General features: G+C 35.1%; 1 protein-coding gene across 5 annotated transcripts in view; it reads right to left on the minus strand.

Moving 5' to 3' along the window:
* SUSD4 (sushi domain containing 4) overlaps positions 1-25,025 on the minus strand; it is a 220,466-nt gene that overhangs the window by 86,901 nt on the left and 108,540 nt on the right. For all 5 annotated transcript variants that reach the window (XM_051993372.1, XM_051993369.1, XM_051993373.1 and 2 more), the window contains exon 3: positions 22,915-23,127. In XM_051993372.1, the coding sequence (XP_051849332.1) occupies positions 22,915-23,127 (213 nt within the window). The remainder of the gene's footprint in view (positions 1-22,914; positions 23,128-25,025) is intronic.

Genomic DNA, 25,025 nt, shown 5'->3' on the forward strand with positions numbered 1-25,025 from the left:
AGAGACAATCATTATCTAATTTAGCATGGTCCAGTATGATTGATCTGATCTTACATGGAGATGTTATGGCCCAGAAGAAACAAGGTACTAAGTAGAACTGATAGAAACAATGCTTGTGTTCACATCTTTAGAGAGCTCATATAAGCAAGAAGTTCTTAGGGCCAGAGAGCACTCTGGGAGATTGAGAGCCAGAAGCCCTCTCTCAGAGGCAAGACAGATTCATTTCAACTTTCACCTTGGTGCTGGCTGGAGACTTTCAAAGTCCGTTCCATTTTCCACCTTTGTGCTGGCTGGAGGCTGAAGGACAAACCTTTGGATATGGAGACATTCGGAGGGAGCTCTTGAAACAGGAGAGAGAAAGTCTCCAGAAAACTAGCCGAGCCCCCAAATGAAGGAGATAAGATTTTAGAAGAGACAATAAAAGACTGTACTTTAATCCCTGGCTGCATTTGGGGTGATTATTACTTTTAACTGAAACTAAGGCTGCCTCCAGAAAACCTCCCCGAGAAACCTGTTCCCAGAGAGAACCATTATTATTTTAAAGAAGAAAAACACTGCACAAACCATCCTCATTAAGCAATCACAGAAGGAATAGGAAGGCAATAAGCATTTATTAAGTGTCTACTATGGGCCAGGAACTGTGCTAAGCCCTTCACAAATATTATCTCACTCAATCCCCATAACAACTTAGGAGGTAGGTGCTATTATTTCCTCATTTTATAGTTGAAAAAACAGAGGCAGAGAGAAGTTAAGTGATTTGCCCAAACCAGAATTAATTAAGTGGCTCAGGCTAGATTTTTTTTCTTTTAAAAAGTTATTTGTTTTTCCAATATCCTTTTATCCATATGATGCAAAGAGCATACTTAGTATACATATAGTGGGATATTTTGAAAATCTGCTATAGCAATAGCTTTTGGATAGATAATTTGATTAGTAAAATTATAATACATAAATACTAAAAGGTTATCGGAAATTAGACATTTCTAAAGAAGCTTTAGAAAAATCTTGGATATTCTTCTTACATGCTTTCCATACAAGTATCTTCACCAATAGGCACCTACAATAGTAGGATAATGGATTTGCTACAGCTTGGGGCTTATCTCCTAAGTATATTGTCTAAGGCTGTATTTGAAATCAGGTCTTCCTGACTCCAGACCCAGAACTCTATCCACTGCTTGAAGTAGATGGGATCTTCCTATTTAATCAGTAAGAGAAAGAAGAGTTGCTTAACTTATATTTTGCTTCCACTTTCTGTGTCAAGGAAACTAATGTTCCTACTGTAAAGGAGAGACCAAACAATGGCTGATAGGGAGATGATCTCAATTATAAGAAAGGAAATATTTCAGAGAGCATTTTGCTGCTCTTGATGAGTCTGGAATCTGAAAACTTTAGGTCAAGAAGATGGGCTTCCACTCCTGCCAGAATTTCTAGACTATATTCTTAAAGGAACAGTTGTTAAATATTTAAAATAGGAAGTGGTGATTGCAGAAAGCCAGTAGAACTTCATCAGGAGTAATGCTTGCAGACTAACAGACTGGCTGAGCAGGGGATGACACAGACCTAGTTTAGCACAGCACATATGTGTCAGGGTATCTCATGCTATTTTTACATGTGTGATCATCTTTTACTACTATTACTACTATTACACCATGCTAAGGAAATGCTTGTTCTAGTCCATAAATTAAAAACTTAAAAATAAATATTTAAAAATGAAGATGGGGTAGATGATAGTTTATAAATTATGAACTGATTGAATGGCTTGACCCAAAGAACAGTCATTATTATGTCACTTTGTGGAGGACATTAATATGTCCCAAGATCTGGATACAGCCTTGTACACTTTAACATCATTTTTTCCAATCAATGACTTGGATAAAGGCAAATTTGCAGATTATCAACTGGAAGAAAAAGGAAATATAGCTAAAAAAATGAATTATAGAGTAAAAATTTTTTAAATTCTTAACAGGCTAGATCATTGGGTCTAAAATGAAATTTAACTGAGATACATGTAAAGTCCTGTGCTTGGATTCAAAACATCAAAGTCACAAATATAGCACTGAAGAGAGAAGGTTTGATTCAAATCCTGCCTTTAATGCTAACTTTCTGTGTGATCTTGTACAAATCACATTAACTTTTCTTTCCTCCCTTACAGTAGTAGGGGATTAAAATTAGGGGCTTCTAAAGTTCCATCTAGCTCTCAGATACAACCCACAGGAATGGTGATCTTAGAATAGTGGATAAAACGCTAGATTTGGAGCCAAGAAGACTTTTTTTTTGAGATTTTTTTTCTTCTTCTCTCTCCCCAAGAGTAAGAAGTACATGTTTGTCATTCAATTGTTTTTCAATTGTCCAGCTTTTTGTAATCTCGTTTAGGATTTTTTTTGGCAAAAAATACTGGAATAGTTTGCCATTTCCTTCTCCATTTCATTTTACAGATGAAGAAACTGAGACAAAGAGGGGTTAAATGACTTGCTCAAGCTTAGACAGATAATAAGTGTTGGAGGTGAGACTTGAACTCAGGAAGATGAGTTTTCCTGACTCTAGGCCCAGTGATCTGTGCTTTATAGCATCACCCAGCGGCTTCATGATGATTTAGTTATTAAGAACATCGGTAGAATACCAAAAAATCAGGGCAGCCAGAAGTTTGTCTAGTAGGATTAGCGTGGGTAGCACCTAAATGGCCAAATCCCAAACTGGTATAATGGCAGGCCTTCCATTAGGAAAGACATCATTCTCTGGCAAACAAGAACAGAAACAGAAGACCATGATGTGGTTAGCAATCGATCAATCAAAAAGCATTTATTAAGTGCCCATGATGCGTCAAAAATTATGTTGGGTGCTGGAATATGAAGACAGAGAATGGAACAATCCCTACATTCAAGGAGATTACATTCTGGTGGGGAAAGAGCTGAGTATAGAAACATAGACAAAATAAACATAAGGTGAATAAACACAAATATATACAATAGTTATATTGTATATATGTATATATACAATATATATGTATATGAATATAACAATAGTTAAACTATAAGGATGACTTAGATCTAGCTTAAAAAATATTTGCAAGTTTGGGTACAATTAAATCTGGATTAGTGCAAAAATGAATCCCCTTGAAGCAGTCATATCTATTCAAATCTGCACTATTTGAAACTATCATCATGTAAAAGATGGTTATTGGTTCCATTCCCAACAGAAATTAGGCTGTTAATTTGAATGATATGATCATGTGAGGGGATTCATTCACCAATTCTAAATGATTGGTTATCTTAGTCTGTGCTGAAGAATATTCTTTTACTTGGGTTTTTAGCTCCCTTCCAGCCTATTTTTGATATTTTCACGTATGGCTCTTTGACCTTGTGAATACTTTGATACTGCAGCAGATTTGTGCTCTCCCTGATATGGGGCTTTCCTTCAAAGATATAGATTGAAATCCATTTATGCCTCCTCATTCTCTGCAGCTATTGTCCATGACCTCCAGAAAATTCTCTTTAAGACCTTCCACCTAAATCTCCTGATATGTGGGGGCATCAATTGAACCCAGGGACTATATTTCCATCAGCTATTCTTTGCTCCTCAAAACATGACCAGACTTCTCTTCTGGTCTTAAATCTCTTCAGTGATATATTTTACCTAATATTTCTCTCATGAATAATAGAAATTATTAGAAATTACTAGAAAATACAAATTTGTGCTTTGGATTTTGTCCATGAATGAACCAATCATAAAGCATTTATTGATAGCTTACTATCTTCCAGCCACTGTGCCAAGAGCTGAGATAGATACAAGTAAGATGGAACCTGCCTTCAAGAATCTTACTTTTATTTTATTATAATTTATTTTTTTGCTGAGGCTATTGGGGTTAAGTGACTTGCCCAGGGTTACATAGTCTGAAAGTGTTAAGTGTCTGAGGCCAGATTTGAACTTAGGTCCAACTAACTGCCCCCAAGAAGCTTATATTCTAACAGGAAAAAGCAGAACATAAAAGAAAACTAGGGAAAAAGGATAATAACAAACATATATAGCAACATGATTTAGAAATGGTAGGAAGTGACATAGAGACCTGGTTTGTAAGAAAATAGGGTTCACTTCTCAGAGCCCAGAGTGGCTTTAAGGGCAAAAGTTAAGGTTCTAATGGGAGAGGAATGAAAAGGATGGTCAGAATGGAGGCAGTGATGGAGGAATTAGAACAGAGAATAGGCTGGACTCTAGACACAAAACCAGTGATCAGTAGAGATATCTCTGAACTAAGGGAGCCAAGCAGGATCAGGAAGCAAATATGTCAGTGCTCTTCAGTTGAGGTTAATTAAGCCATTAGTGAAATTTGGAAAAGAGCAAAGAAGGAAGATCAGACTAAGGGTAAAAGTCCCTTAGAACTGTGTCCTATTCAGTACTATTTACTCTGCGCCCATTCACTGCTATAGCCCTATCTGATTACTATCAGTTTTACATTACATACAGTAGGATCTTCCCCTTCTCAAACCCCCCCCCCCCAACATTGCCTCTCAATCTGGCTTAAGGTCACAGTAACGATCTTGGTTCTTGGTTGCTATATCATACCATTGACTCCAGTGCAACCTGTGGTCTACTAAAATCTCTAATTTATTTTTTAGAGGAACTTCTATCTTATCATATCTCACCTCTCTTGTGTTTGTAAAATTCATTTTTAAACACAGGAACATATATCTTCATTTTTTATTTTTCATTTTATTATATTTCATTTTATTAAATCTGGCCCAATGGCCCTAATCTTAGGATCAAAGATTTAGAACTATGGGGTTCCTTAAAGGCTATCTAGTCTGATCCCAGAGAAGTGAATCAAGGTCACACAGATACTGACAGATGGAACTGGAATCCAGATTCTCTTATTCCAGAACCTATATTTTTTCTAGGGTAAAATGTTTCTTCCTCATGTTTTCTTTCTTTCTTTTTCTTCTTTCCTTCCTTCCTTTTCTTTTTCTTTCTTTCTTTTCTTCCTTCTTTCTTTCTCTCTCTTTTTTCTTTCTTTCTCCCTTTCTCTCTCTCCCTAATGTGTGTTTTAAATTCTTGACTTTTTCCCAGTATGTTCACGATTTCCCATGCCCAGCTTTGTATCACCTGTAAATCTGAAAAACATGGCAATCTATAACATTGGCCAAGTCATTGATAAAACTGCCAAATAACACAAGTCAAACTCTCTCCAAGCTGTCATTATACACCCTTTGAAACTAACCATTCAAAGGGGTCTGAATTTATTTCAACTATACTGTCTAATCTACATGTAAAAATATATTAAAAGTCTTGTCAAATGCTTGTCTAAAATCTTTATTGTTCAGCTGTTCTTAGGTAGTGTCAGACTCTTTGTGATCTCATTTTGGGTTTTTGTGGCAGAGGTATTGGAGTGGTTTATCCATTTTCTTCTCCATTTTATAGAGGAGAAATCTGAAGTAAATATGGTTAAGTGACTTATCCAGGGTCACACAGCTAATAAGTGTCTGAGGTCAGATTTTAACTCAGGAAAATGAGCTTTCCTGACTCCAGGCCTAACACACTGTTTACTTTTATTTCCTTATCTGTAAAATAGAAATAAAATAACATTTATTTCTCAGGGTTGCTATGAAAATCAAATAAGATAATCAAATAAGATAATAATATACAGTACCTGGCATATAATAAAAACTATATAAATATTAGTTATTATAATATATGATCTCTTCTTTATTAAATCATGATGGTTCTTTATCATTACTATTTAATTTTCTAGGCCTTTCATTAAACATTGAATAATATTTCTAACACCATGTTCTAGAATTTTGCCATAAATGGAAGTAAAATTCACTCGTCACTAGTCCTTTCCCTCTTTCCATTTTCCCCTATTCTTTTTCTCAAAAAAAAGAAAAACAAAAACAAAAAATTGAATATTTGCTTTTCTATAATCCAGTAGTACCTTGCTAAATTTCTGGAATCTCTGAGATCTCTCTGAGGAAGTATTGGGTAATAGTAATAACAATAATAGCTCATAATTATATGATAATTATCTCTCCCCACCTCAAACGATCCCTTCTTCTAAACTTCCCTGTTTCTGTTGAAAGCTTTGCCTTCCTCCCAAGCTCCCAGGCGTGGTACCTTGGAATCATCCTCCACTCCTCCCTGAAAATATTAAATCTGTTGCCAAATTTTGCCATTTATAGCTTCACAACATTTTTTTATATCTAACCCCCTCTCTCTATTCACATAGATACCAACTTAGTTCAAGCTCTCATCACTCCACCTCTCACCTAGATAGCTAGCTAATTGGCTTCTCTCCTCACTCCTGTTCAACCCCACACAAGGCTGCCCAAGTACTCTCCTTAAGTACAGATCTGCCTATGTAACTCCCCTACTCAGTCATCTTTAGTAGTTTCCTATTGTTTCCAGATAAAACATAAACTCTTCTGTTTCGTTTTTAAAGCCTTTCATAACTGGCCCCCCTCTTTCTTCCCAGCTTCACTGGACATGACTCCCCCTCCCAAGCTTTGGGATCCAGCCAAACAGCCCTTCTCCCTGTTCCTCACACATTTTTACTTGGTGATTTACCTGAGTTTGTCATCAATCTACAATCTTAAAACTATCTTTAATATATCTACATGTTTCTCCCCCCAATAGTACTTAATATAACTCTATTATGTTATTAAACAATATTGTTATTTTATAGTAGTTAAGATTTTTGAATATATTTCAAATTCTTAAAAAGATGAACTTGTGAATGAAAGGTCTTCAAAATTTATTAGTTCATTAGTTCCATCTCCCATCTCTTTACTTTTGTACCAGGCATCACATGCCTGAAATAGATGCCCTCCTTATCTCGGCTTTATCAAGACCCCCTTTCTTGTTCCAAGATACTGCTGAAGTGATATTTTTGGTAGGAAGTTTTTCCTAATGTGCTTCTATGTGCACAAAGTGAATTTATACTCTATATAATTATACACATATTTTTGGTGTCCCTCGGAATATAAATTTGTTTCAGGTAGGAATCGTTTCATCCCAATCCCTAGTACAAGGCCAGGCACGTTAAATAAATGCTTGTGAATTGATTGATGTTGGACTTTAAGGCTCATAAAGGACTCAATATGTTGAGCCCCTATCCATACACAAATAGTAATATTAGTCTCATTTTGAAGATGAAGAATTAGATTCAGAGGGGTTTAGTAACTTATCCAAGGTCATACAGGAGCAAGATTCAAACTCAGGCTTTCTTGAATGCTATCTAAATATTCCATGCTGCCTCTTATAATGTAAAGAAGGGCTAAACTTGAAGTAAAGAATGAAAGGGTAAATTTGGAGCCAGAAAAGAATGAATTTAAATTTCATTTTTGATGTTTACCACATGTGATCATAAGCTAGTGTTTTAACCTCTTTCAGCCTCAGTTTCCTTCTCTGTAAAGCAAGGATAATAATTAATAATTAATTTGCTCACTGAAGAGCAAATTAAGTAATTTATGCTAAAGGCTATACAAATCCTCTAACATTATTATATTTTCAGAAATCACAGGCAGTGGTCCAGCAGTCACATCTGCTTGGGACACAGTATATATGGATCAGGTAACCTCCACGTCCCACACATTCAGATATTTTAAGAAGTCTTGGTTTCAAGTTCTGACCTTGGGCAAGTTACAATTATTTCAATTGTAAAATGTGGATAATAATAGCACCTACTGTCCGGGATTGTTGTAAGGATCAAATAAAATAATATTTGTAAAACATTTAGCACAATGACTGGCACATATTAGCTACTCAATAAATGCTTGTTTCTTTCCTTTTTTATTTCTTTCATTTATCCCTTTTCCTCCCTCCCCCTTCCTTCTTCTCCTCCTCTTTTTTTTCCTTCCTTATTTCCTCCCTTCTTCCTTCTTTTCCTTTCTTGTATCTCCCTCCCTCCTTTTCTTCCTTCTTTCCTTTCTTTCTTTTTTCCTTCATTCTTTCCTTCCCTCCCTTTTCCCCTCCCTCTCTTCCTTCCTTCCTTCCTTCCTTCTTTTCCTTCCTTCTCTTCCTTCCTTCCTTCTCTTCCTTCTCTTCTTTCCTTCCTTCCTTCCTTTTCTCCTTCCTTCCTTCCTTCCTTCCTTCCTTCTAAAACCCATTCACTTGCATTCATGATTATCACCTCCCTGATCTCATGGTCTTCCTCAATACAAAAGACAACCAATTATATGATTTTGGGCAAGACACTCTTGTCAGTCTCTTGTAATTTGATTTCTATTCTCCTGCTAGAGCATCAGCTTCTTCATCTATAAATATGGGATAATTATGTATGCACTACCTCCTTCATAGGGTTGTTGTGGGGGTGGGGGAAGAGAATATTTAGTAAATCTTAAAGTGCTACATAGTACTATATAAATGTGAGCTATTATTAGCTTTAACTTCCCATAAGATATGCATATATGCACTCAGATGCAAAAAAAACAAAAACAAAAAAAAACACAACCCATGCATAATGGAATAGTCTTTTGGTATAGGAACTCTGCGTTTATTCAAAAATATTGTCTATAATTTGAGAACTTACCCAGATGTACTTAAACCAATATTAGTAAGAATTCAAGTGCATTTCCTTTTTCTAATATAGAAAATCCTATGACCTATCATTTAAGAGAGGTCTGTGTAAAAGTTGAAAAGGATAGATGATACCAGACAGAAGGAGGCAAAGTTACAAAGAATGAGGGGCAATGATGATGATGACATCATCATGTACTTATGTAACACTTTTTAATTTATAAAATTTTTTCACAATTTTTATCTCATTTGATCTCATCAATCTAAATAATTAGTGGGTATTATTCCATTTTAGAGATAAGAAAACTAAAACTCAAGGGAGATCAAATGATCTGCCCATGGTCACAAGGCCAATAAGTGGCAAAAACAGAACTTTGGACTCCAAGTTCAATATAACTGTACTACCTTACAGGGGCATATTTGAAATTTAAATTATCACTTCCAAATGCCTAGAATTTTGAAACTCTTAGTCTGACTCTGGAGATTTACAGAGGGAAAGGAAACAGCTAGGGGGAGTGAGTAAGTATCCTTAGTTCAAAAGAACTTGCTCTAGAAGTCATTTCTTCTTTTTTATGGTTAGAATCTGTGACGCCCTTGATGTAGGGAACTTTTAGTCTGGACCATTCACCACCAATTTGGTTGCACCAAAAGAACCACAATTATTTTGCATCTAATAATCTTAAAGGGTTGCTTGGGGCCCTGAGAAGATAGCAAACCTACTCACTTTGAGGTTCCTTCTGGAAATCAGTTCCTCCTTTTTAATGATGTATTGTTGATAGAGTCTGAACATTTTCTCCCTCATTATACTATGAATTCCTTGAGAGAAAGGTCTTGGTCTCAGGGTATCTGTCTGTCTGTCTGTCTGTCTGTCTCTTTTTTTCTCTCTTCACATACCCACACACACACATTGTTTGTGTCCCCAATGCTAAGCACAGTGTCTAGCATGTAGTAGGCATTTAATAAATGCTTTTTGATTTGACTTAAAGAACCCAGTGTTATACTTTGTAACCTAAGATCCACCCCTACCAGAAAAAAAGGGGGAAAAAATAAAACAGTACACACATCTCTGATCCATGTACTTAATGGTCCATGTTCCCTTGTCATAAAATATCACTGGATGAGTGACCACAAGGAATTACAGTCCTAAGCTTTGACTAGGTCTAAGGAAGTAGCCAAAATATTCCAAATCTACACATTTTCTAGGTCTGTACTCTTTATCCTTAAATTCCCAGTCTCTAGAATGGGGATAATAATAGCACCTATATCTCAAGAGTTGCTGTGAGGATCAAATGATATGGCATATATAAAGCACTTTGCAAACCTTAAAGTGCTATATAGATGCTATTATTGTTATTAGCACCATTATTATTATTATTTTCATATATTTCTGGCCTATATATTAAGGATTAAAATAAAGAAGCAATCTTTGAAGGCTCCTCTGAGCAAGGAGTTTTCACCCTTTATGTCAAGCCTGTGCTAAACACCTGGAAAGTGGTCTGAATAGGTAATAGGAAATCATCAGTATCTGGATTCTCTGTTCCTTTGGTCTGGCAAAGCTTTCAATCGGCCCTCAATGCCACAGAACACTGGCATGAGAAAAATGAATTTAATTTGCAGTGGGGTTGGCAGGAGACCTGTGGGAGTAGCACTGCATTTTTCATAAGCTGCCAACCTAATTCTGTGTAGTCTCGGTTGGTCGCTTGTGAAAAAATACTTTCTGGGGAATCTCTTCAACCAGCTTGGTGTTCAGAGAAGCTAATGATCATTTTGTGACCTTTATACAATCAGACACAAAGCTCTACGCGTGTCTTTCCACTCGCCTCCTTTTTCTGCAGCTCAGACAGCTAGCTCACTGCTGCCTCATAATCCTTTTAGCCCCAAAAAGGAATCATAGAAGATTGCAATGTTCTTGGTAAAAAAAAAAAAATCAGAGATCACCATTGTGTGTTTTTTATGAAAAAAAAATTGTTTATGAAAAAATCCACAGGTTTTAAGCAGGGTGTCATGACACCGTTTGGAAGTGAATAAGATTAGAAGCAGCCAAGGTAGGTGTGTGTGTGTGTGTGTGTGTGTGTGTGTGTGTGTGTGTGTGTGCAGCAACCAAGATCAATCATTTCTGTTACTCTATTTCTGATTGAAATGGTGCTGGATGTGTCATCAAGGAACCTGGGATCAGATTCTGTTCTACTTTCTGCCTGTGTGACTACGGGCAATCTACTTAATTTCTGTAGGCCTTCATTTCCTCCCCTGGGAAATAAGGGGGTTGGCTCTGATGACCCGAATGTCCCTTCTTGTTCCAAAACTATGATTCTATTACTCATTCCACCTACCCTGTGATTTAACCTTACTCTCATTTGCTCAGATTTTTCAGGTCTTGACCCATGAGAGTGTAACTGGATGATTACAGACACACAAAAACATGCTACAAAAGACAGAATTTGTGGAACTCCAACAGTCTCAAATTCAGAGATAGGACCATGAGGAGAAAAATTAAGGCATATAGTTGAATGAAAAAAAGTGTCCCAGGTGAAGGGAGGAGGTTCCAATCTATTCTTTCCTGTTTTGTTGAAAACAAATTTAGCAAATGAAAAAGGAAACCTTGGAGGAAATTTTGTAAATGATTACCCTTCCTAGTGGATAGAAGATGATCCTTATGACAACTTACACCAAAAGCAGCGAGGAAACATAAACAATAAGAAATGCATAGGGAAAGAAAAACGCCCTAAATAAAAAGTTTTTTCACTTATTTTTGGTGAGCTTTCTGAGCTGGGAGGCAGCTCACCTTAATTTATGAATAACTATAAAAAGACATATGACATTCTACCGTTGAAAAGCACTCCCATGCCATAGTGTTAATGAGTAAAGTTTGTTTTAAAAATGATAGTTTTAGCTAATGAATCAAGCTGAATCTTTTAAAGAAAATATTTATAATGCCATGGTAGTATTTAAATTCATATGGTGCCTTTTCCCAGGAAGTTCAAAGCACCAGCTGCATGTTGTCCTATTTATCTTTGCTGTAGCCTTCTCTGATCTCAAAGAAAGCTTTACTTTAGCTTTACTATCTCTGTGTCAGAGATAGCCCTTGAACATAGATTTTTCAAATTCCTCCATCTACCATGCTATAATACCTTTCAAGTATAATTAGGCCATTAAAATATGTCTTTAATGATTAACAAACCTCAAGATTACACTGGAGTTGGTATGAAATATTATAGCATTATTCAAAAATAGTGTTTGTTGGGGCATTATAGATATGTATATCAATTCTTTAAATCAAACTGGCAATCAATTTTCCTCCCCTTGTGCCCTCTTCCCAGCACACTGTATGAGTCATTAGTCAGCCTCTCATGGTACTTCCAAAGATCAGAGTCCATGCTTATATTCATCTTGGTCCAGGAAAGACTATATTTAAAGTATCTGGGTTAATTTGCTTCACTTGGTTATAATATAATGCTAATGAGACTAAATTCGATCTCCATCTTGGATGTTTAGCTTTATTCTGTGTTCCATGGTCCTGACCTGCATGGTTAACTCCTTCTAGTTGTCTTGGAAATGCAGGGAATGGACTGGAGAGAGGTGGTATAATTGCACATGGTTAGATTGGTATAAATCCATTCCCAGTGCTGGAAAAAACAACTCAAAATACATATTATATTTACAGATGGCAAGTCAACAATATCATTGTTGGATGTAAAGGATAGAACATTAAGTGTGAGAGTCATGCAATATTCTTTGGTCATTGGTCCCCTAATTAGCATTTTTGCTTTCCCCTAGCTCCATAGGAATCAATTGACTAATCATAGAGATGCAGGATAAATGCTTGAAAAAAAGGTTTCTGGTCAAGGAGTTCATTTTTACATAAAGGATTCTTATACACATAAGCTCTCTTAACATGCTTAAGACTGTAAGGCAGAAGATAGTATTGACTTTCAATTCTTCCCATAACTTGCCATGAAAAACTCTCACTTGCATAAATTTCTTGTTAGATACATCGGGTCAACGATTTAGAAGGAATGTGACATCGTTTTTCAAGTGATTAAAAACTTTGATTTGGTGCAATTTATATATATATAATATGGCTTAATATGAACATTTCTGAAATGTGCATGGACTAAAATAACTACTATAAGATTCTAACATCTGTCTTGGTCACTCCAGGCATCCTGATTTATATCTTGCCACTGGACCCAGATGGCTCCAGAGGGAAAAATGAGGCTGGTGACTTTGCACAGCTGTCCCTCATTTAAGTGCAATTCACTTGCATGTTATGGCATCATCTCCCTGATAGTCACAGTCTTCTTCGAGAACAAAGGATAAACAACAACCAAAAAAGGAGGACTATTAAGAGCAGAGGGAATCTTGTTCCTGAAAAAACACACAATGAAATATACTTTTTTCATCTTAGTAGACATAAGGGACACTACTAGGAAGGCAAAATTATGTTATAGTTGTGTCAGCTACTTTTACTTAACTTTTTTGGTTTTAATGTAGGGATTTATAGGAGGAGGTATATGGGGAATGACTAAAGTGTAAAAACTTAAAAGGCACTTAGTAGTATGTGATTGATAAGATAGTAAAATAATTTTTTCCCAAAGTGCTCCAACTTTAAAACTTTAAAAAAGACAAAAAAAATTAAAACTAAACCTACAAGATAAAATAGAATAGAAAACACTTCACAAAGCAAGAGTTTCATGAATTTCAATATTCTCACTCACTTTCTCTATTCTAAGCTCATGAACTTATATTTCTGGACCTGACTGAGAGGGTTTCTATATGGCAATAACATAATGTGAAACACCAAAATACTACAAGTAGAAAATGTTGATTGTGTCCAGCTATGGGAAGGGACAAAATATAGCAATGAGTGGCAGGGTAGAGAGACAACGGCAATTCAGAATGACTAGAGGTGAATCTCTCTAAGGAAGACTATTTTTGAAAGAAAGAGGAATCTAAACCCAGATGGGGTTAGTCTTCACCTATAGAGAGTACTTGATCTATGAGCTAGTAGGTCTTCCTATATCTTCCAATATGAGGATGTTGAAAACATACTATATGGAGGATGGAAATTAGTTTAGAAATTCTTTTCAAGGAAGAATTAAAGAAGGCAAATAGTAAAGTAGAAAAATGACATGACTCATAACAGAGAATCTCTCCAAAGAAAGAGAGATCTTTAAAAAATGACCTAAAAGAATGAAAAAAGAAAAAGAAACAAGATGGAAGGAAATTTGACAGGAAAATGAAGAGGCAAGTTAAAAGAACACATGAATTGTGCATGAGCCAAAATAACCAAAACAAAAAATAGGATGTATAGAGAAAAAAGTAAGAATCAAAGCCTTCCCAAAATAATACTATATACCATGAAAATTTGAATGCCATACTTAGGAAATAAAACAACACATGTGTCCAAGATTTTTTAATACAAACAACAAAGTACTAATCAAGCAAATCTCTAGATCATAACCAAACAGAAAAATTCATAATATCAATACAAAACAATATATCTTGCAAGTGTTGAAGAAAGGAGTTCACCTCAATTCAAATAACTCAAGATTACTCAGCAGCGACAAGAAATGAAAGAAAAAATGTAATCATATATTTCAAAAAGCAACACATCATAACACAAAATAACTTATCCTATAGGACTAATCAGTAATGAAAAAATATAGATCTTTTAAGGCATTTCTGTAAAACAAATAGAAAATGCAGAAGTGAAATAATATTCAACTTCAAATACCCTAAGGAACATGAAGTAATTAAGCACAATACCAAAAAAAAGTAGGCAATGAAACAATTCTTTCATGCTTATGTACTATTAAAAAAAAGAAACTGTACTTGAATATAAAATAAATCACAAGGTAGTAAAATTAAAGAAATTTGGGATAGGGAAGGTAAAGAGTGTGTTACAGCAGTAGGAAAGAATCTATGGGAATCAAAGAGTGTGAAAATAGCATAAAGAAAAGTTAAACTCAAAGAAAGTTAAAAGAGTTAAAAGAAGAAGAATATAAAATCAGTAAAAAACGAAATAAATGGGAAAAAAGTCAAAATCCTAACAGTTATAACTTTAAACATGATTTGATTAACCATTCAAAAACTGAAAAATAATGGTAGAATGGACATGAAAAAGAAATACAAATTGTTACATGTAAAAATATCTAAAAATTATATAAAGATTGAAAATTTTAAAACCTGAAATAAACATTTACTATTTAAAAAGAAAAAAAATTTAATCATGCTATCAAACAAAGCAAAAATAATAATTATAATGTCAGTATGGATAAACTTAGAAACTACATTATGCTTAATAGTTTTAAAGATAATGAAACAATCTCAATGCTAAACATATATAAACTAAATGATATAACATTAACATTTGTAAAGAAAAAGTTAATTTGATAAAAAGTATATATTATAACAATAATTATCAGAGGTTTTACATTATTAATATATTTAATATTAATTAATTATACTATATTATATGACATATTATATTATAATTACTTATATTTAATATTATTCTTTCAAAGTTGCATCAATGTAACAAAAAAAATTAACAAAAAGGAAACTATAGAATTAGACAAACTGGATAAGTTATTAGTTAAAAGATAAGCTGTCTTCCAACTATAAATATTATACATGTAATATTCATTTGATTTGCATCACATGCAACCTACAAAAATGGACCATTTATTAGGGCATAGAAAAATCATGGATGAATGTAAAAAGTAAGAATATGAAAAACATTTTTAAAGGATATAATGTAGTAAGATTGTAATTTAATATATCAAACAGAAGAAAAAGATATGAATCATCCTGACTAATTACATCCTGAATAATGAATGGGTGAAAGAATGAAGTATGGAAATAATATAGAACTGCTTGAAAGAAAATGGCATTCAGACACCAAATTTTTTGGACTATCCTGCTAAAGAAGTACACAAAAGAAAATTATATCTTGAAGAGTATGTATTGAATAAAAAGAAAAGTAATCTGTGGGATATATGATTAAAAAACAAAAAAAGCAACAAATGAAGCACACATGAAGACATCTTGAAAAATGGAGAAGTAGATAAAATTTATTATAAAAATCATAAAACTAAAAGTTGATTCTTTTAAAAGACTAACAAAATCAAAACTAATAGCATACCAGAAAGGAAAATAGAGACAGAAAAAGACAGAAATGAAAAAAATCAATATACCAAAATAAAAAGTAAATAAGATGTAATCATAATAGCAAAGAAATTAAAACAATTATCATAACCTGCTTTCACAATTATAGGTGAGCAAAACCCAGAATCCAAAGGAATGAATGCTTACCCCCCCCAAAAAAAAGAACAAACCAAAAAATCCCCCATAAATACTCAAATAAACAGAACATGAAATAGAGATCTTAATTTGGTTTCAGAAAATGAAATGGAACAAGACTCATGAGAACTATCAAAAACCCTAGTCCAGACAGATTTATAGATGGATTCTATCAACTCTTTCAAGTGTGATTAATAACTCTGCTATAAAAATTAGTCTTAAAAACTGAGAAAGAAAGCTTCCTGTTGAACTTTATTTACGAGACAAATATGGAAAGGATACCTAAACCAGAGAAAAATAAAACAGGGAAACAGAATTATAGCCTAATCTCACTAGTAAATACTAATACAAAATTTTTTTTAATGAAATCCTAGCAAAAGGACCACAACAATATATCCAAAAAATAAACCATTCACTATTATTAAGTTGGCTTTATACCAGGGATACAAGAATGTTAGGAGAACAATGAGCAAAATAATTCATATTAAAAAGAAAATCATCAAATAACAAAATTACATCAATGATTTTTTTAAATTAAAAAAGTAAGTCTTTTAACAAAGTAGAAGTCATTTATACATAACATACAAAAAAGCAAAGGTGTGGAAGGGCCATTTTAATATAATTTAAAGTATCTATCTAAAGCTAGCACTATTTGCAATAGAGGAATACTAAAGAACACAGCAAAACTGAATGTTATATAATTATACTTAGTAAATTTGGCCTTTCATTGGAGTGATGGAAGATTAAGGTTGGTCAATGTGTTGGTTAACTTAGCTGAACTTTATTTTTTCTTTTTAAAATCTTTATTACAAAGAAAGGCTGCCTACATGGGGTACCAGAAGGGTAATTCAGAACTGAATAGGATATAAAAGCCAAAAGTTTTCTCTTTTAAAAGTATCAATAAATTTAGAAAATAAAAATAGCCAAAAGAAAAGGCCTTTTACCAAACTTTGAGGAAGAATTGGGCTCAAACTCCTCAAATATTAAAATGCTACTTCATAAAAATTTCAGAGTCTACAGTTTCACTCTCTTCCTCCCTTTCTTATTCTTTCCTTTTAATTTAAGCATACTCCAATGGGAGCCATAAAGAAGAAAGAAAAAAATAGATTTTGAGTAGCAAGTAGCCCCCATCCAGAGAGCCTGTAGCTAACTTCTCAAGTATCACCCTTAATTCACAAAAGGTAGAAACTCAGGCTGCCACTAGAAGGACTCTGCTTTAAAAAAAATTTTTTTTAATGCCCTTCCCTGAAAAAGAATCCAAAGTGAGAAAACAGTGTGCTTTAGAGTGTCTGCTAAATCTAATTAACACTATGACCCTGTACAGGAGCACTACTCCATTATTTAGTTTTTAATTAAAAAAAAAATCCGAAAAACAAAAACAACCCACACTTTTGTGTTTAACCAGTGTAACTACTAGCCTAATACCTGGTATGGATTTAGTTTCATAGCTGTATCAAAGTGTAGTTAAGCAAGCAAATCCTTTCAACAATATTAATTAAAAATTGGTTTAGAAATAGACTCACTTTTGCTCAGTCATCATTTGTTCAGAGTAAAAATGAATCCTAAGTTGATTTCATTTCAGTCTGCTTCATCTATTTTGGCAGGGGGAAGGGATATGAATATTTTTCATTTTATTTTACAAGGTACAGTCTAGAAAAGTTGCTTGAAAATTGAAAGGTATTTTTCCATAAATCATTATTATAATATTGGAAGGACATTCCTGCTATAGGAAATTTCCCTAGTTAATACAGTTTTCAGGGAGGGAGACACCAACATGGTGTCCAGTTTATTGGCATCTTGTTTGTCAATGTACCAGAAGAATAAGCCTTATTTGGAATAATTTGAAAACTACCTTTTCGCTACTGGACATTAACATTATTGGTATCTTCCTTTCATTCCTGGCTATCATTTCTATCCTCTTCAGGCCATAAAAAGGTATTTTTTAATGTGATTCTACTGATTCCAGACTCACACTTTCTTTTTTTTTTCTCCCAGAGAATTTCTGGATTATGTTTGGTAGGTTCAGATGAATAACATGTAAATCATACTTTGAAAATCTTAGAAAATGCTAAATAAATGCAAGTTAGTTAGCTAGTCGAACAGCTAGAGAGTGAAGTAAATAGAGTCCTGCAAATCCAGCCCCAGACACTTGCTAGCTATGTGACCTTAGGCAAATCACCCTGCTTGTCTCAACTTGCTCATCTGCAAAGTGAGTTGGAGAAGGACAAGGAAAATCACTCCCAGTACCTCTGCCAAAAAAAAAAAAAAAAAATCCAAATAGGTTCTTGAAGAGTCAGATATAACAGAACAATAATTAGCTAGTAGTAAAGCCTGCCAACGATGGTATATTTCATTGTGATTCACTGGTATGTATTAACACTGGAGGCTTTTAAAGTCCCATAATAAGAATCAATCACATTACTTAAGCTAGCCCCTAAACAAAGAAATTGGGACCCAAGGAGAAAAAATGACTTTTACAAATCATAGGGTTTCTTAAGTTAACTATTTTGTAAGTTCAAAATTTAATATATTGTTTACTTAAAATAAATAGGATATTCAAAGAAAAGTATGGAAAACTATACAAGGATGAAAGACAGCAAAATATGTAGATATGTGAGAATTAAAATGAAGAAAAACATACACTTTAATGGAAGAACTTCCCAATGGTGTGGTTGGCTTGAAAGTATGGAAGTCAGATTCTTGGTTGATCTTCTTCTACTAACTAGGGTGATTAAATGAGCCGGTTAACTTCTTGCGGTTGGAAAGACTTCCCAATGAAATGCTCTCCAAAGTCCCTTTCATATTTTAAATTATATAAATCTACAAGGAATCCATGTTGACAAGATTAAAAGTCCATTGAAGCTCTGAATTATGTATGATCCTATAAATTTGATTATTCACCACAGTGTAACTGATTAGTTGGTATCAACAATCAGAGATATAGATATAGACACATAAATATAGATATAGATATGGATCAGAGAATAGAGATAGCTTTGCAAAAATTAATGTCAGAAAAAGCCATTCTGTTCCAAGATACCTAAGAAATGAAATCAACATACTGATTACACACACCAGTAGAAATGTACGTTCTTTGATATCTTTCCATCAAGAGCATCTAACAAGACCTGGCATTTATTAGGCATTTATAACAAAAACGTTGAATTGCAAAGCCTGGCAAGGGAAAGGCCGGGACCTGGGGGTATAATGGCTTCGTGAGAGGGAGCTGCTCCTTAGCTTGGGCAGTCCTTCTTTGTCCCAATGGCAGCTTCCCTGGGTGAGAAGCAGAGGGAATGGTATACATCATTTTTGAACCTGTGGGGACAAAGTGCTGTAATGGATGATAGGGGATAAAGTCTTGTCTTAGAGACCTTCCTGACCATGAATCATGAGGATATGTTAGCTAGCAAGGCTGGCTTACTGCCAGGGTCATGTAGTATCTCCGGATGAGCTCCTATGAAAGAGAAAGGTTCTTTCACTACAACCAGGCAAACCTATGCCATCTGCTGCCTCTTAGTTTAAGAAATTTCAGATGTCCTATGTACAGATTAGGAGAAGACACCTATTAAGCTGCTTGAGCTTTTCACACCCAAAACATCTGTTTTCTTCCTATACCAAGGACTATACTATACTAACAATTAATAATCATAATAATAATAATAATAATAATAGCTAGTATTTATACTTAGAGTTTGCAAAGCCCTTTACATATGTTAGCTCATTTGAACCATACAACAACCCAGTGAGGAAAGTATGATAATTATCCCCATTTTGCAAATGAGAAAACTGAGACTGAGTAACTATACCATCATCCTTTCCCCATCACGATTTAACATATTGCAGGTTGACATAAGAAATTACTGTAAATGGGAATTTGAGGGGAATTTTGCAGAAAACACAAATGACAAGCAAAGACCAACAGATGACCAAAAAAGTTTAGAAACTCAGAAATTTTTAACTCAAAGTTTACAATAAAGCACGGATAAACACCTCATAAAAGAAAAAGAAAACCTCAGACTTTAACAGTACAAAAGGAGAACCAAATTTTTTTTACAACAATTTTCTAGATCATGGGAGCACTGTACCCCAAACCCCTACAATATGGAAGGGATAACTGTACATGACTTGCCCAGGGTCATACAGCTATTAAATATCTGAGGCAGGATTCAAATGCAGGTTTCCTAATTCCAAGTCCTGCCCTCTATCCACTGTACCACCTAGCTGCCTGCAAAAATCTCTGAACATGATCCAGCCATCTATCACACAATTCCAACAATTGTAACTATACTTAGTTTTCTTAGGTCGATCAGAATAGCATGTTGCATCTAGTGTTAAGAGGCTTCCTGGGCGCCCTACTTTTTGATGGGAAGAGATTGCTTTCATTAGCTTGGACATCCTGGCTCTCTTCTCATGACGGTGATCAAATCATAGGACAAGTGGGGATGCTGGCTCTTTCAACTAAGAGTTAATCAGTGCTTACTCTGGGCCAGGTATTATGCTAAGTGCTGGGTTATTTTGGAGGAGGGATTTGGGGGTCATGTTTCTCTATTTGACACAGTGACATAGCTGTGTTTGGAAACAGTCAAGTCCTCAAATGAGAAAATGGTTAACAGGGGATTTCAATGCCCCAAGAGCAGAAGCTGTCACAGAGTCCCAAAATTGACAATACTATCACAATATGGAAACCATTGGCTACTGAGTGTATCCACTGGGCACCAGTATTACCCACCTCGCCAGAAAGCCAAAAGAGCTGAGGAAACTCACCTGGCTACCTCGTACCCACAGACAACGTCTTCTCAGAGGTAGCCACCATGGTTGATTCCAAGTACCCAGAGCATCCTCAAATCAGATGGGAGCAATGCTGACCCTATTGTTGATCATTCCACTGGTTCTTCTTTTTTAGGCAGCCTGGAGATTTCTTCCTGTCTCCCTTTCCCCCATTCAGGGCCATATTGGGGCAAGATTTAGCGTGGACCCCTGATTGGCTACAGGACTAGTACAGATCCAAACACCAGAACTCTAATGACTCAACAGCCCGAGCCTTCTCTAGTAGCCAGGTTTAAAGGAATGCACCATCCTGCCTAGCTGCTTAATCATGATTCTGCCTAATCATTAACATGAACAATACAAGAGTGTTTGGGGAGCGGAGTTCCTGGGTCACAGTAACATTGGCAAAGCTTTATAGGAGAAAGATTTCAGACATCCACAGACTTCACCCCTACCCCTTCAAGTCTCTAACTGGGACAAGTAGGAAGGGTTTGATGATTAGAAATCATTTAACAAAATAGGTTATTATATCTTTCCTTTTATTAAAGATTCAATTGTGGGTCCTAGTTTAAACATGGGCTGGATCTTTCCTTTTATTAAAGATTCAATTGTGGGTCCTACTTTAAACATGGGCTGGATCTTTCTTTTTATTAAAAATTCAATTTTTAGGTTCTACTTTAAACATGGGCTTCCTGATTTCTGAGTACATGTAAGGAAACATTCTATATATAGGCTTATTCCTACTGCTGATTTGAGAAAAAAGATCTGATCCCCCTCACTGTGTACCTGGAAACTGGGGACAACCATTCCATTCAAGGACTTTCCTTAGAAATTTTCACTTTACAGTGAAGCCAAGGGAAACTAGGCAGCTCAGTGGATAAAGTCTGGAGTCAGGAAGACCTGAATTCAAAGGGGCCTCAGACATTTACCAATTGTGTGACCCTGGACATGTCACAATCTCTGTCTGCCTCAATTTTCTCAACTGTAAAGTGGGGATCATAAAAGTACCCATCACTCATGGTTGTAAAAATCATTTTTCTAGATCTGTAAAATAATTTCTTGGGAGTTTGATTGGTTTGGCATTAAATAAATAGATTAATTTAGGTAGTATTGTTGTTTTTTATTATATTCGCTCATCCTACCCATGAGCACTTAATATTTTTCCAACTGATTAGATCTGACTTTATTTGTGTGGAAAGTGTTTTGTAGTTGTGATCATATCATGGAAGATAGATTTTGGTTGTAAGGATCAAATAAATGAAATAATATTTGTAAAATGTTAAGCATAGTGCCTGGCAAACGGTAGGTACATATAAATACTTGTTTCTTTTCCTAGTATAAAAAATATAAATTCTGTATTGCTTTTCTATACTAGTAGCATGTGTGTTTATCTTCAAGTTAGATACAAGATTCCCCAAAAAGCTGTCAACTCTTATCTTCTCTGCAGGCCAAATGTTGTTTAAAAGGTTTCGTGGGGGAAACACACACTAAATTTGGTGGGCATTTTTGTGACTTGTGATGATAAAAGCTTTGTCAAAAGAAATAAAATCAGTGCTTGTTAGAAGCCAAAATTCTGATTTCTAATTTACTTGGTAGGATATAAGCTTTATGCCATCTTGAAATCTGAGGCCTAATTTAATGTTTGTGATTTATCAGTATGGGACTATTTTAGTCAGTCCATTGAGGTAGATGAAGATCTGTTTATCATTCCAATTAGTTAAACTAAACACATTTCTAAAACTCCAAATCTGTATTCATACAGCAAAAATCAAGTTGTTTCTTGCAATAAGTTTTGGCATAATGACTAGAAATAAATCTTTATCTTGCTCATCTGTCACTGCTTGCCACATTCCTTTCTTCCTTTAAATGAATTACCCCTGGCATAGAACTAATAAGGAATAATTGATGTAATCCTCTGAGAAACATATATATCTTTGAGATCATTGTATACAGTATTCAAACTATATTTTTGCCAAGCTTCTCTCTAACTAAAATGGAAATGCCCACAAATTTGGCAACCTAATAACAGAGAGCCCTAATGTTAGCTGGATGCTATCTCAGAGTTGACAAAAATGGTGATGAATAGAATTATAATTGGGATAAAGAAGTCACAGTATTTCTTCAGTTGCTGTAGTTAAGTTTTCCTTTACCCGAGACCTCATTATATGCTCACATTGATCAACATGCACAAGATTCTTAACAACTGGAAAACCCATCAGATTGCAGGGTTCTGACCCATCTGTGACTCACACATAACATTGAAAATCTTCAGTAAACACCACGGGAGACATACAAACTTATCTTAAATCTGGATCTTTCACAGAATGTCAAATATCTTACCTTCTGGTAGGCACGCCGGTGTATCAGTCGGTATCCAGCCTAAGGAACCATTCAAGTGTTTCATACACAGTCTTCTTGGTGGGCCCCTAAGCTTGTATCCTTCTTGGCAGTGAAATCGAGCTACAGAGTCTTCAAAGAAAACACCTGCACTAGGGGTTCGAGAGCCATACTCTGGGATTCCTGGGTCAGCACAAACATGAAGATCATCAAACCCTGGAATGATAAATCAGAGAAGTTTCTGAACCCAACCTTGATTTAAAATTAGAAATTTCAAACACACAGGATCCACGGTGAAATGAAATTGCTCAAGGAGGTAATCCCAGATCCTGTTCTTTTTTTTTTTAACTTAATAGTTTCTTATTTTTTCTAATTACTTATAAAGATAGTTTTTGACACTGATTTTTGTAAGATTTTGAATTCCAAAATTTTCCCCTCCATTCCTTACCTTCCAAGATAGCAAACAATCTGATATAGATTATACATATTTCCATATTAGTCATGTTGTGAAAGAAAAAAATCAGAACAAAAGGGAAAAATCATGATAAAAAAAATGAAAATAGTATGCTTCAATCCATATCCAGTCTCCATAGTTCTTTGTCTGGATGTAGATGGCATTTTCTATCCCAAGTCTTTTGGAATTGCCGAACCCTGTTCTATACTGCATTCTATCACTTACTCAGGAAGGCTCATCATTTCCTAGCAAGGTTCAGGTTGACAGAGAAGGGATGAAAAACCTGAGATCTACTTTACAGCAGGAGTGAGTTGAAGAGGAGTTCCCTCAACAGGTACTACCATCCCCTCACATGTCCCTCTATTCTTTTCCTCCCAACCTGAAAGTTCTACTTCCAAGTCTGATATTCCCATTTTACAGAGGGAGCATGCTATATAAATTAGACATGGAGGCTATTTTTTGGTGTACATTCTACCAAACTGGTATGTCTCTGTTTATGTCATTCAGACACTCAGAAATTTGCCAAATATTTCCTGAGTGTTTATGTATGAGCTATAGCTGCAAAACTTAAACCATGTCCTTGAAGTTGTGTCTTGCCCTACCTCAGGGGAGCTTGCTTCATCAACCTCCTGTTGTGGAGACTGTTCATTGGAGTTAGCTGACCATCTCCAAGGCCATGATAACATTCTGCATGGCAGAGGGAGAGGGAATGAACCAAGCTACCTTATACAATCTTTTTCTTTATAGATAGTCTTTTATTACAGACTTAATAACCATCAAGTCATTAAAAATCAAATAAATAAAATAAGGAATAAAAAGGAGCATAACAAAATCATAAATTCCAAATTATAGTCTGCTAAGCGGATTATGCCTGTGGGTCCACATTTTTATTATATATAATAACAATAATGTCTTATTTGGTTCTGAGTTTCCTTTTGAGAACTATAACTAAGGTAGCACAACTAGGACTTTGCTCACAGGTCCTGCCTTTTAGAGGGCACTGACACTACTTGTATTTCTTCAGCAGCATAGAAACAACTGAGTTTAGATTCTGGTTAATGAGATAATTACTTAAAATGGGAAGCTACCAGATGGTGCCTTCTTCCTCCTGGCAAGGCACACACCAGGTAAGCTCCTTCCCACCTGGACTTGCTCTGTTCCTTCCTACCCCCTAGCTTTATGATATCTCAGGATCTCTGCCCACTGGCTGTTATTTACCCCTGCTTCAGCTGACTCCGTCTTACAGCAATATTTGAAGAAATATTTTGGGCCATTTACCCTGGGTACATGTTATACTGCTTACCCTAGGTGCAAAAATTACTAGTTATGCTTCTCCTTCCAATCCTTTTCATCTGCGCCATTATCAGATTTTGTTGTTGTTATGTTTTATGTAGTCGTAATGAATGTGTATGTCCCTTATAAAATCTTAATGATCCATTTCTGAACTTTAAAAAAGAACAGTCTTAGGAACAGAGAGTCCATGTAAAATTGAGGATCCCTGAGGATCTAATAGACTTCTTGGTGATATCTAGAGAAAAATCTCTAGCATTTTATTTTTCTCTAGCATAGTCTTACTTGGATTATAAAATAAAGATGGTAAAAAAAGGAACTTTGTCATCTGTAGCTGGAATTGGAATTTTTCCAGATTTTCCATGTATTC

The sequence above is a fragment of the Antechinus flavipes genome, chromosome 4 (assembly GCF_016432865.1).
Source record: "Antechinus flavipes isolate AdamAnt ecotype Samford, QLD, Australia chromosome 4, AdamAnt_v2, whole genome shotgun sequence".
Classification (NCBI taxonomy): Eukaryota; Metazoa; Chordata; class Mammalia; order Dasyuromorphia; family Dasyuridae; genus Antechinus; species Antechinus flavipes.